Here is a 14,402-nt window from a genome sequence, read left to right on the forward strand (position 1 = left end):
TTAGTGCTCACATATATAAATCGATTAGCAAAGGCAAAATACATATCAAAATACTGACTGGACCAAGGCCTGTAAAATTTTAGTCTACTTGTAGTTAATAAATGATGCAAGTGCCCTGAACTATCCCTAACCTCAAATTCCAAATTTTCCAACTATCTAAAACACACACCAAGTCTTTCCCATTGTATTTATACCACACATTTTTGTAAAAAGTTAAGTGATACGGAAATATACAGTAAGAAGTGAAAAATCCCCCTTTATCTCTCTCCTTACTCCCACGTTGAGTTAAGTCAGAACAGCAGACTCTGAATTCCCAAGGCCACTAATATTTTGGAGCTTCATTTGGAAGCAAGAAGAACATTCTAACTTTTCCTGAGATTGACTTCCTTTTAAGGATGAACCCCAAAGTTATAGTCTTTAAATTCCGAATAAAGCAGAATTTATTCAAATTGAACTTTTTCTCAAGGGACAGTTCTCGCCACAGATAGAGAACAGTGATTAATCAGTCTTCACTAATGGTGGAAGAGAAAAGGCAGAAGGTCATTTCTTTCATTGCTGGTTTTTCAGTCAGGCTATCATTTGGACACCAGGTTAAGAGGCTTGTGAGGTGCTTCTTCAGATAGGACAAGTTAAAACCCGCTTTGCTTGACATCTCCAGGTGGTTACCTCAGTTTTCTGCTTTGAAGAAGAAATGCTATATGGCTCCTGCAATGGTTTTCTTTATCCAGTTGAGGTGTTTTTTGGTGAGGAGAATGTAGACGCCAGGCTTCTGGGGGTTACCACACTTCCCAAAGGAAGTGACCCCTCTGAAAATGTTGTCACATATCAGAGGACTTCCAGAATCTCCCTGAAACAGAAAGTCATGTGTTTTAAATAGGGGTGCTTTCCAAAGGTATTTACTTACCTTTCTATTAATTCATTTATTCACTCAAAAATCCTTTCTCTCTTTCATTATTTAAAGGTGAATTTAATATCTCTTTTACTAGTTATCTGCCTTCAACATCAATTAACACAGATTTGTCTATCTTTTCCAATCATTTTCCTTTTGAAAAAGGCAATTCTGGAGAAGATGTGAAGCTCATTTTCATCAGCGAGACAAAGGAAGAATCACAAAGGAAGCCTTTAACAGTGAAAAATAATTGTACCCTTCAGTCTACCTGTACCTCTTTTTCTTCATCTATAGACTTTAGGGGAAGAAACTGAATGCTGGGGTTGCCTGAAGGCATGAGATGGGGTCTGAACTGCTCCCTGCTCTGAAGGACACTAGCTAAGCCATCTCAGACCAAGGAGAACTTGCAATAGTTCAAACAATTTTTAAGGATCATTTCCAAGATTCATCAGCCCTCATTTCATGTTCTCTCTGACTTTGCAAACTCATGAGTTCCAAACAGGGCCAAACCCTGGTCAAGCCCGTTCTCGGCACATAGAAAGGCAAAATAACGTAGGAGCTGGGAGCCAGATGGCCTCGGTCGAAGTCCAGGTGCATCCCACAGACAGGTGAGTCACCTAACTTGGGGAAGTTAAATAACTTTCTATGCCTTCATTTCCTCATCTGTAAAGTAGAGTTGATAATAATCGTGTCTAGCGCATGGGGCTATTTTAGGATTAAATGGCATACAACACAGAACTTGACATAGTTCCTGGCACCTGATAAATCCCAGCTGTCATGATCAGTTTTGAGAAGGCTGGATAGCATCCATAAGTGGCAGGTAAATGGGATCCTGATCATTAGTAAGGAGAGAAGTTTCCCTGGGCAGAAGATTTCACCTGGGGCAAAGGGGTACATAACGACTTTTTTGCAGGTCCTTGCCCATAAAATGTATTAACAATTGTCCACCATGTTCTTCCTAGGCCCTCTATTTACCCTGATTTCTTATAGCCCCCCAAACAGTTAAAATTTTTAATTTACTTACTTCACATGAATCATCTTCACCTTTTCTACCAACTGCACAGATCATACCAAGGTCAATAACTGGATTAAAATTATAGTGCCGGGCATCATTGCACATTTTTCGATCTATCACAGTAATGTTGACTTCTCTCAAGGTGTTTGAAATTTTGCACGAGTCTTTTCTGGTGCTTCCCCATCCTGCCACATGACATTTGGTGTGGGGTTTGACATCTTCTCCTGTGTTGGGTAGCTGAAGTATTCCTACAGCTTTGGTCATAGTTGCTTTACCTTCCAGCTAGAAAAGAGACAGGAGATGCAGTTTTAGGCAAGGACAGCAGTAACCAAACCCAGAAAACAGCTCTGACTGAAATAGGTATCTTGCTTATTTGGCATGTTCTTACAAAGGACATGACCAAAGACATGTTCCAACCTAATTAACCATCAGTAATTGATTTTTAAAAAATCACAACACACCTTTTCAGGAGTGTTTTGCTAGGCTAGTTTAGGTGAATTCCAATCCAGCTGACTTGTCAATGATGAAATTATGTTGGTGGTGGTTGACAGTTCTGCAGGTGAAAAGCTGTATTGGAGAACTCAATCCTCATTTTTTCAGGTGGTCTTAGGTTTGTAAACTGACTGGTACTGAGATTAATCGAAGAAAAGCAGGGCTCCAGATGCAGTGGGGTGCAGTGGGAAAGGGGCTGGTGTCCTCATTTTCCACTTTAGTGTAAATGTGGCTTCCCCACTTCTGAGCATGTACAAACCAGTCTCACTGCCTTGGGGGGCTCACCCACATCCTTCCCTTTTCTTTTACCTTTCAAACCCTCTTCTAGGCTCACTGCCTTGCTTTCTCTCTTTCCAATTGTGGTTGAGTAGAGGGTAGAGGAAGATGATTCTAGTTTTCTTTTCTTCTTGCCTTAAGCTCAATTTGAAATGGTAGAGGGTCCTGGTATTGTGGACCTTCTTAAAACACAGAAGCACAGCAGCACAGCAGCAAAGGCCACTTTCATATTCCTATCATTGCATCATTTTCAGGCACCACTTCCTGCCATCAGACTGTCCCCACTTCCTCAGTGTCCCCTCTAAGTTTTTAGTGTGCTCAAACCCCACCTTGCTAACATTTACAAGGTGAAATTGCCACAGTTTATGGTCTTTCCACAGAACTGACTTCAAATGCTCATGTGCAATGTCCCTCCTTCTCTCCTGCTCATGCTTTCTCACAGCCTTCATTCTTGTTATCTGGCTGGTTGAACAAGGAGGAAGAACCCCCAGAAAGGTCTTCAGGTCTGAATGAATGGATCAGAACTGGAGTCTGGGAAGCATATGCTTGTAGGGAGCTCCCTGGGGTCAAGCACACAGAGCATCCATGAACATATCAGTAGGATTTTGTTTGTTTGCTTTTTGGTCTTTTTCTAGGGCCGTGCCCATGGCATATGGAGGTTCCCAAGCAAGGGGTCTAATCAGAGCCGAAGCTGCCGGCCTATGCCAGGGCCATAGCAACACAGGATCTGAGCCGTGTCTGTGACCTACACCTACCGCCAGATCCTTAACCCACTGAGCAAGGCCAGGGATTGAACCCACAACCTCATGGTTCCTAGTTGGATTCGTTAACCACTGAGCCACAACGGGAACTCCCATATCAGTAGGTTTAAACCTGGTAGGTTAACCATGGTAAGGTCCTGACACCCTCTTTATGATTTCTGTAGCAACATCACCCTATTGGCCACAGAGTCAGAGCTGAGAGGGGGTTTCCTAACTTGACTTCAAGTATATGAACCCCTCATATCTGCTACTCACTCCACACTCTTGTAAAGGTAAGATTCCCAGGTCCTGAAGGAGACGACCACTGCTACTACCTGCTTGAAACTTGAGTTCAGGATCTATTCCCTTGATGACCTTTGCCATTACCTGGCTTAATTGCATCCCTTATCCAAAATTATTCAGGAAATATTTATAGAGGGCCTACTATGTACTAGGTATTATACCACCTGGTATAGGGCATAAAAATAAGAAAATGTCTGTTCTTTGGGGATTATATTTGTTCCAGCAAGGAAGGCAGACAAAAATCTAAAGCATATCAGAGAGTAAGTGCTGTGGAGAAAAATGCAGGAGGAAGTAGGGCAGGAGGTGCCCTCTACTGGGTAGGGGTGGGATGGGGGTTGCTTTTCCCTGCCCAGTGTTGGGGGTGGGAGGGGAATTTACAGTATAGGGGAGGAGGAGTGACCAGAGTGAGAGAGGCCCAACTTGAGAGTCTCAAGGCAGATAGTGTGGGGGTCATTATTAAACCCTGGGAGTCAGGGAATATGAGGAGTTTGCCAGAAACATACAGAGCTCTAGGGCCCTATCTTTACTTCTGATGTGGGGGTGTGTGGATCCTCTGAGCTTCCTGTTAACTCCTGCTGGGGAAGTTCCTCATCAAGACCCTTTGGACTAGTGTGAATCTTCTGTTCACACTCTGCTTTCCATTTCTGCCATTGCTATTCTGTCTGTACAGCAGCCAGATAATGCTTCTAAAACCAAGTCTGATCATGTCACCGCCCTGCTTAAAATACCCTCCCATTTCCTTCCCTATAAAGTTCAAACTTCTTCCCATGGTTTACAATGTCTGGGTCCCCTCTTCCTCAAGTCTCATGATAACTCCCCTTTTTCCCCTTCTTCCTCCAAATGCATTTTCCAGAAAGACCCCTCTTGTACAGGTTGTTCTTCCTGCCTCAAAATTCCTTTTCTCCTTTTTACCAACTGACTTCTGTACCTTCTCTAAGAAAGCTTCCCTGATCATCTGGACACACCACATGCTCCCATAGAGCCCCCTTCTTAGTCATCTCCATCACTGATGAGTCACATGCTGTCAGACCAGAGCTGTTGATTTATATGTCTCTCCACTAGACTGTGAATGCTTTGAGAACAGGACCTACTTATCTTAGGAAGAAGAGAAAAGCTTATTGGCATTCATAGCTGGGCCATGATTTTTCCTATTGATCACCAACACTCTCCTAGACCACCAATATCAGACAAAGTGGCCCTAAAGAAGGAGCAAAACCCAGGCTGCTCTGTAGTCACGTTTGAGTACAAGCAAAAGCAAGGTCACTGTGCATCATTCCCCTTACCCTGCAAAATGACCAAATGCCCCCTATGGGCTAAAATGAATGACTGCTGCTTCTTATCCTCCTGGATAGAATTCACTGAGATACTCAATCATAGAATTATTCTACTTCTGGATGACAGTTCAGAGCAAACTCCTACTTCCGAAAACCCTCCTCCGCATGTGACACAAGCCCAGATCCTAGGATAAGCCCCATCTAAACTCTCTTACCGAGCTACTCCATGCTTCCTCATGGGGTACAGACTGGCTTGCTGGGCAAGAATCAATAAATGCAACATGGTTTGACTGCTGTTGAGCTGCTGGTGGCATTACCATTTTGGATTGGCAGTCCTATCACAGTAGGACTTTTGTCAATATCTGTTGAATTGAACTGACTCCCTAGAGGGGGAACATCTCTGCAATTGTGCTGGGTCTCAGTTGTGCTTCTTCCCTCATCTCCTGGTACTAGCCACCCTTGGCTGTGAGGCCAGCATGTGAAAACTTAGTTTCAGGTTAAACTGACCAAATTTCAAAATAGTTACTGAAAAAAACCGTATTTACCTGAAGCAGCTGAAGATCCCCTTCAAATGTCTGTGGATCAAAACATGGATAAGGAATTGCCTTTTTAATGGAAAATGTCTGGTCATATTTCTCTTTATGGGATGTAGAGTGGGCTCCAAGAATAACTTGAGGGTTGCCTTTCCTGGAGAAAGCAAGGACAATGTGTCATGCATGTGAGAGAAGAGATGAAATGAAGCATGGATATGATTAAATCTGATCAGTTCTTTTCAATAGTTTCCTATCTGAAAACAAGCACAGTAAGGCAGGGGGAATTTATGAGGCTTTTTTCTTTACCTAAATCTCCCAAGATGGATATTATCTCAAATTGCTTCAACTTCACGTGTTTTTAAGGAAGAAGTAACAGGAAGGGAATCTCAGGCCTTTTGGCAGAGGCAAGAGCATTGGGCTGTCAAGGCCTGGAGAGGTATGCTTGGGTGCTGACCAAAGGGGTCTGCCACTGGGAAAGGAGCTCTATTTCACCATCTGTCTTGGATTTGTGGAGTCAACACCTAATGGAAGAGACTAAACCCAAGAAATAGACGCTAAACTTAACAAGGAGAGCAGAGGTGGCAGGTTTGCTTCTCTGTGTTTTAGGAAGATAGTGCACCTTGTTTAAGTCTTCGAAGATGGTAAAATTGAAAAAGAGTCAAGGAATTCCCGTCGTGGTGCAGTGGTTAACGAATCTGACTAGGAAACATGAGATTGCGGGTTCAATCCCTGGCCTTGCTCAGTGGTTAAGGATCTGGCGTTGCCGTGAGCTGTGGTATAGATCGCAGACGCGGCTTGGATCCCACATTGCTGTGGCTACGGCTCCAATTAGACCCCTAGCCTGGGAATCCCCATATGCCGCAGGAGCAGCCCTAGAAAAGGCAAAAAGGCAAAAAGGCAAAAAAAAAAAAAAAGTCAAGTTTTAATAGGAAGGACTGAAGAAATGAATCTTGATTTTACAGTGAAATTTTAAAGCTGAATCTCTAAATAAACAAGCATGCGTGCATGCACACATACACAGAAAAGCAAACAAATGAACTGCACTAGCCCTAAGTCTAGTTTATGAACCGAATGCTAGCTAATCTGGGAGAGGTGAGCACAAGCATTTCTTGTTTTGCTGGATAGACTTTGCAGCAAGTGGGCCTTTTAATCAAGTATGTCAGTGGTTAGCTTTATTTGTAGTATTCATTGTGTTCTTACTTGATAAATTCTCTCTCTCTCTCTTTTTTTTTTTTTTTTGTAGAGCTGTACCTGAGGCATATGGAAGTTTCCAGACGAGGGGTTGAATTGGAGCTGCAACTACTGGCCTACACCACACCACAGCAATGCCACATCTGAGCTGCATCTTCGACCTACACCACAGCTCACGGCAGTGCTGAATCCCTGACACACAGAGTGAGGCCAGGAATCGAACCTGCATCCTCATGGATACTAGTTGGGTTCCTAACCCGCTGATCTACAACAGGAATTTCTGACAAGTTCTCATTTGACACAATATAATGCAGATCAGTTTGGATCTTTTTTGTGGGAAGCTAGTTTTTAGGTCTCTTCTTTTATTCATGAAACCCTCCTAAAGCAAGCAGGGCAATAGTAGGTGCCAGTTACCAACAGCAGATACTGATGAAGAAAACAGCAGCATAGGATGTGATAAACATTATTCTGACTTTCAAAGCACAGTTAGGAAAAACATTAGTTTGAACCATAGGAAATGGCTATTTTGTAAAGTAGAACAGTTAAATGTCAGTAATTTCTTATGGTTCAATCTAATATGTAGCAACACAGGATAAAACAAATTATGTATTATATAACAGTTATGATTATATAACAGTTAGTAAATTACTTGTAATCACAGAGAACACTGGCTCAACTGTGTAAAATATGCTTATGGAAAAAGACTGCAACAAAATATAGCAAAATATTAGCAGTGGTTGTGAAATTGATGACATTATGAGTGCTATTTTTCACCTTTCTTGTTTTTCAGAATGTTAATAATGTTGTTATTTATGGTGAAAAATATTTTAAAATAATATGAGAAAATGGTCATGCATTTCAATTTTATTCTATAAGATCTGGCTTTTGCTAATAGAAATAAATATCACAGTACATAACATTGAATGTGCTTGTCTACTTTCTTCTCCATTCCTGCCTAATTTTGGCTTTGGACTTCGCTGTCACTTTTACAACTCTTGTGCCCCTCCCCAAACTGCCTGAGAATGAGAGTAGCTCAGAATTACTTACAGGTCACAGTGAGCAGCTGTCAACACCCAGTTTTCTTTGATCAAAGCCCCTGCACAGACTTTCAGCCCTTCAATTAAAGCCATGTAGCGCCTTGTGTGGGGTGACACTTCATTTCCTCCTATAATTCCGTCACAGGATACTGGAAAAACTGAAAGAGTAATCCAGAGTGAAATCCTATCTTATGACCAAGTCATGCTTCCCTCTGAGAAAGTTCTGATAAAATGAAGTTATCCAGAATGAGTACATAGACATGCACTCTGGGTCAGGGAGAGATCAAAGCAGTTCAAATGGTACAGTTTCTACAGTTTTCCATGACAGCTGTGGATAGTAGTTATCTTGAATTTAAATGATGTTTCTTTTGCTCAAGAATTCAAAGCACCTTTAACATAATGTCTTTCTCCTTCCTATCCCTGGGAGGTGGAACATATCTGGTAACAGAGTCTTTTTCTTCAGGCTCAAAAAGCAAAAAGATTAAAGACTTACCTAATATCACATAGTTAGAGCAGATTGGGGAGAAATCCCACTCTTTTGTTTTGGCCATTCCTAGTCTATTTACTTCCTACTGCAGGCTGCACTGTCTTAGTTTTGGGTTGGATACTATGCTTTTGGCCTTGAAAAATCTCACAGCATCCCCTGGTGGGATTATTATTTGGAATGATAATTTGGTAAATTATATTAAAATAAAAAAAAAATCAACAATTATAATTAACTATAATAATGACAGCATCTATGATTTACCAGGCACTGGTTAGTTCCAGACACTGGCTCTGATGTTTACTATAATGCAAGGTGGGTATTATTATTCCCATGTAGAGATAAGGAACATGAAGTTTAGAGAGGCCGATTACCTTGTTTAAGTTCATACAACTAATAAATAGCGAAGCAGTGTTCTAATTTGGTTCTACATCATGAAAAAAAATTCTTTCCATTGTGAAGTACTGTTTTTCTAAAGTTGTGGCTCTTTACTTTTGTTATTTTTGAAATATAGAGCCATTTGAGAATCTGATAACGTATAGACACACATATGCATATAAGTATTTGCATATAGTTTTGGGAGACTCATAGACTTCTTAATGGCTTTCCATGGCCTTGAAGGGACTCATGGATCACATGTAAAGAATCCCAGCTCTGAAGGTCTCACTGAGCCTCTAAGGTATCACAGTATGTGGTTAAGAACATGGACTCTGGGTTCATATCCCAGCTCTCCTACTTACTAGCTGATGACTTTAGTAAACTCACTTAACCTCTCCATGCCTTAGTTTCCTCTTGTGTAAAATGGGCTGATAACAGTGATACTTAAGAAGAGTAAATGTAGGAGTTCCCGTCGTGGCGCAGTGGTTAGCGAATCCAACTAGGAACCATGAGGTTACAGGTTCGATCCCTGGCCTTGCTCAGGGGGTTAAGGATCTGGCGTTGACATGAGCTGTGGTGTAGGTCGCAGACACAGCTCGGATCTGGCATTGCTGTGGCTGTGGTGTAGGCCGGTGGCTACAGCTCCGATTAGACCTCTAGCCTGGGAACCTCCGTATGCCACAGGCATGGCCCTAGAAAAGATCACCCCCCCAAAAAAAAGAGTAAATGTAAAACATTTAGAATATGTCTATACTTAATTATAAGTTTTACTAAATGTTGGCACATGTATATACATATAATTTATTGGATTATTTTACACTGATGTTCTTTCTTTCTTCACCACCCCTACCACTGGAAATAGATACTCACAAATAAATTCTAAACCAAAAGTTTTAAGATTTATCTGAGAGCTATGACTACTCAATTGTATCTGTATGACTGAGACATCCAGTTAGTAAGTAATCTACCTATCCCCAATTTAATGGCTTTATTGGTTTATCACTTGAAGGTTTTGCTATGGAGACCTGGCCTGAATTTATGAGAATCTCCAGATACAGTTAATGCTTTCATATTATTCCTATAGACACAATAGGGTACATTTTCATCTTAAAAAGCCAATATGCCATTCAGATAGCAAAGACAAAAGGTAACATGAAAAACTATTGGAAATTAAGTTATGGTTTCTTTTTCCCCTTTACACAACATTAAACAAAAATTAAACCAATATAAAATTCTCTTTTCTCATGAGCAAAACTGAAAAGCATATGGAACTATGTCTTACCTCCAGGAATTATAAGGAGACACATGGCAGCAGGAAAAAAGAAAGGAAAAAGAATTTCCATGGCTTCTGTTACTCACATATGGAGACTATTTAGTTTCAGGTACTGACTTAGTAATATATAATGAAACACAAAGGATGTGGTTTTTTTCTTTTTTTTTCTTTCTCTGGCGTGTGGCTAAAGATTTTGGTGTTTTATTAGTGGGAAACCTAACTTCATTTTAGAGACACTGTGGTCACTTATTTGTTTCATATTTCCTTCATTAGAACTCTCCTATCTTAAAGGGTAAAGATGAAGCCATGGAGACTATGATAAATTAAGAACATTAAACAGAAAATTCCTCTTCTCTTGACAACTTTTTCACTTTCAAATATGAGTTTATTTTTAAAAACTGAGATTTCAAATCTATATCAGAAATTGTTTTGAAGTATCATCTTTATATCTATTCTAATAGGGAAAGGACAGATATTCAATGCATTCAATGTTGAGATTTCTGGGTAATCACAAACGAAAACTGAAGTTAGATTCTTAAGCACACATTTCACCTATAAAAGTACTAAATGAAGATACCGATAAATATTTTTACACATGTAGAAACAAGAAATGGCTTTACGATATGACAGCAAAGGCAAAAATTGTAAAAGATTGATAGATTCAGTGATTAAAAAAGTTGAACTTTCTGTACCTCACATCAAATATAAAGCCAAATTGTAAACATTTTCCACTGATGTGACACAAATGGCTATTTTTATAAAGCAATAAGATGAACCTCTGAAAAGAAAAATAGTCAGAGAATGTGAACAAGTAATTTACAAAAGAAGAAATAAAAATGGCTGCTATATTCCTAATCTACAGAGGTGTGCATATGTACACAGGACAAGTTAGCAATAATAAAAATCCAATTTAAAACATTTTAATGTAATTTTTTGCCTGTCAAATTACTAAAAATTAAAAAGCAAACAAAAAAATACCCTCCAATGTTGGAAATTCTCATGTGCATATAATAATTCAAACTGCTACTATATTTCTGGAAGGTTATACATGTAAAGATATGACTAAATTTTTGCATGGTCTTTGATCCAAGATATGTTTATGATTCATAATTTTAAAAATTGTGGAGTTGCATAAAAATTTAGCTATAAGGAGTTCCATGAATTATTGTTCCTAATGAGGAAAAGTTGAAAATAGTCAAAATGCTCCTAAATAAGGAATTAGTAATTGTTTCCCATTGTTGCTGTAACAAATTACTACAAACTTAGTGGCTTAAAACAATATAAATTTATTTTTCACAGCTCTACAGGTCAGAAGTCTGATGTGCTGACACCTGGGTGAAAATCAAGGTGTCAGCTGGGCTACATTCCTTTCTAAGGGAAAATCCATTTCCTTGCCTTTTCCAGCTTCTAGAGGCTGCCCACATTCCTTGGCTTGCGGCTCCCTTCCAGCTTCAAAGCCATCAATAGCTGGTGGAGTCTTTCTCACATTGCCTCACCCTGACACTGACTCATCTTCTTTCCGCTGCTTCCACTCTTAAGGATCCCTGTGATTACATTGAGCCCACTCAGATCATCTCTCTGTTTTAGGTTGAGCTGATCAGCAGATCAGCAGTGTTAATTTTATCTACAATCTCAATTCCTCTTTGCTATGCAAAAGCTCAAGGGATTAGGATGTGGGCATCTTTGGGGTAGGTGGGAAGCATTATTTGGCATGTAAGGACATTATAATTCATCTGTATAACCATTCTGTGCAACAATTAAATAACATGGAAAGTGATCACAAAAATGTTACTATATCAAACACCTCCTATGTGTCACCACAGATCCCCTTGACCTTATGAAATCCATGGAGCATGGTCATTTGTTCCTCTTCAGTTACCTGTGCATACCAATTTTGCATGGCCTGTACCATCTTGGGTACTACCTGACAGCACCCTGCCTTATACCTGCATGATGCATCTTTTGCCTTGCATCCCTGGACTCCATTGCCAATGCTGCTGAGATCTAAGGCTCAGCATGATGCAGAAATGCAGAGTTCAAGCCTTTTGGAAACATCTATTGTTTAGAGGAGATAGAATCTAGTGGATAAATAGGTTATTTTTTGAAGCAGTAATTCTTACTGCTCTTGGAAGATATTCTGAGCAATTAGTTGTGTTTGATGCCAAGAGGTTTCCTGTCCAGCCATGTATCCTTATATTGGTGGCTTCTCTTCCATACTCCTCTTTTCTCCCTCCACAACATCCACTGCCCCCCCCCAGAAAGTGATAGCACATAACTTCTCCCCTCTGGGAGCTCAGGCTGACAGTTAGGAGTGACACTAGGAGTTGGGAGTGACCTTATAAATTAGACCCACAAAGTAGGATTTGGAGTCAAGATATTCACTGATCTGAAACACTGTGATTCCACTGGAGGTGGTAAGTGGTAGGAGTGGAGATGGCAGTGGGCTCCTCTGCTTCTCCTACCTGTGGTGTGGGATCTGGGCAGCCCCATCCCCTGCCTCCCAGAGAAGGACACTGTGGGAACAGGATTTCCCTGAAGTGTGGCAGGTGGAAGAGAGGTGATTATAACTTCTTTGATTTTCTGAACTTTAGACCTGGAGTCAACTTTGAATAAACTCTTAGAGTGAGAAGACTTTTATGAAGTTCCCACCAAATCTTTCTGGTTGTGATTCGGTTATTTAGATGTGGTCTGGGGCAGAGGTTTCTATGTGGTAGGTTTTCTAGGTAATGAAGCTACCAGACCATCTTCCTCCCCCTGCTTCCCAGCCCCCAGCTTTGCATCTCACGTCACCCCACTAGACCATTCACTGCCTCACTGTTGCTGCATCTACTGAGACCACTGGGACAGTCCCCTTTATTTCATTTCTTTTTTTTAAACCACTTTATTGAGATATAATTGATGTATTATGAAATTCACCCATTTAAAAAAATATAACTAGATGGTTTTTGATATAAAACTATTAATTTTAAAATTGTGATAATATATCTATAAACCATAAAATTTGCCATTTAAACCATTTTAAATGTACAATTCAGTAGCATTAACTATATTCAGTAGCATTGTGCACCTATTACCACTATTTCCAAAACTTTTTAGTCACCTAAACAGAAACTCTGTAATCATTAAGCAATAACTCCCCATCACCCTCTCCTTCCAGCCTCTGGTAAGCTCTGATCTACTTTTTGTCCCTATGAGATTACCTATTGTAGATATTTCATGTAAATGGAATCATATGATATCTGTTTGGCTTATTTTACTAAGCATAATGTCTTCAAGTTTAGTTCAGTTGTAGCAAGGATCAGAATTTCATTCCTTGTTATGGCTGAATAATATTTCATTGTATGTATATACCACATTTTGTTTATCCATTCATGCGTTGATGGATTTTGGGGTTATTGTGAATAATGCTTCAATGAACATTGGCATTTAAAAAAAGTACCTGTTCAGATCTCTGCTTTTTGGTTCTATACCTAGGAATAAACTTAGTCATATGGTCATCTATGTCAAGCTTTTTGAGGAATCTCCTCATTTGACAATTTTAGATCCTAGCTTATTGTTACTTTCTCTACCCATACCTCTGTCTTAATTCTTGGGGGATATACAAGTATGATCCTTGCAGCACTCTATCCATAGACTTCTGGTTTCTGTTTAGACTGTAGAAAGTTGGAAAGAGTGCTAACACCACCTTTACAACAAAGAAAAATCTGAATCATCTTCAAAATCATAATTTTTCTTCAGAATCAGGCTTCAGGTCAAGCAAGAAGGCTGAGATTTTTTTTTTTTTTTTTTGGCTGTGCCTGCAGCATGTGGAAGTTCCTGGGCTAAGGACTGAACCCACCCCATACCAATAACTAGAGCCACAACGGTGATAACACTGGATCCTTACCCTGCTGAGCCACCAGAGAACTCCAAGCAGGCAAGTTTAAGGGACAATAAGTATGCACCTCCAGGGAGAGATAGGACTTGCTCACCTGGAGAAAAGCATGATCAGAGAAGATGCTGGACATCTTTCTGATTGGAAAAGTTCAGGTAGATTTTAAAATGAATTGGTAAGGGCTGAGTGTGGGTTAGCATGAGAGTATTACATCCCTGAGAGCTACAGACACAAGGAGACTTCATGCTAGCTGGAAGGCTTGTCTTCATGGACCTCACCAGGAGAAAGCTATGGGGCAAAGTAGGACACTGGAGAGGGCCTCCCCTTTGGTGTAGGGAACAAGAGCAGCCACCATTGCAAGAAAGGCACAAAGCTCTGCCAGGCTGCTTCACCCCTGCTTTCTTTACAGAGCAAAAACCCTAAGTTTCTGAGGAGAGGGCAGCAAATACTGTCACCCTCATGGCCTAGATGAAGACACATTGTAGCTGGGGGAGGGCAAGAGGACAAAAACAACCCTCTATTTCTGATGGAGAGGCAGGGGAAGGTCCTCTGCCACCAGGGCCAAGAAAGGATCCCTGAGATGGCCCCACACCTGAGAGCAAGGTGCACAGTGCCTGCCTAAGACTGGCCTGAATGTGGACAA

General features: G+C 40.5%; 1 protein-coding gene across 1 annotated transcript; it reads right to left on the reverse strand.

The window, feature by feature from the left end:
• On the reverse strand, positions 1-9,992 carry LOC125111792 (granzyme A). The gene is made up of 5 exons (XM_047753880.1): positions 9,895-9,992; positions 7,761-7,908; positions 5,535-5,676; positions 1,914-2,186; positions 1-847 (listed from the first exon to the last, which is right to left on the reverse strand). The coding sequence occupies exons 1-5, from the start codon at positions 9,953-9,955 to the stop codon at positions 695-697; spliced, it is 777 nt and encodes a 258-aa protein (XP_047609836.1). The 5' UTR covers positions 9,956-9,992; the 3' UTR covers positions 1-694.
• Between the last annotated feature and the right edge of the window lie 4,410 nt (positions 9,993-14,402).

This window comes from Phacochoerus africanus, chromosome 1 (assembly GCF_016906955.1).
Source record: "Phacochoerus africanus isolate WHEZ1 chromosome 1, ROS_Pafr_v1, whole genome shotgun sequence".
Classification (NCBI taxonomy): Eukaryota; Metazoa; Chordata; class Mammalia; order Artiodactyla; family Suidae; genus Phacochoerus; species Phacochoerus africanus.

Bases quoted from the DNA above. Each gene is read 5' to 3' on its own strand.
- LOC125111792 (XM_047753880.1), bottom strand. From the start codon at position 9,955: ATGGAAATTCTTTTTCCTTTCTTTTTTCCTGCTGCCATGTGTCTCCTT. The intron at 5,677-7,760 runs GTAAGTAATTCT...TGCTTTCTCCAG, and splicing joins ACAGCTGCTCACTGTGACCT to GAAAGGCAACCCTCAAGTTA. The intron at 2,187-5,534 runs GTAAATACGGTT...TCTCTTTTCTAG, and splicing joins GGGATCTTCAGCTGCTTCAG to CTGGAAGGTAAAGCAACTAT.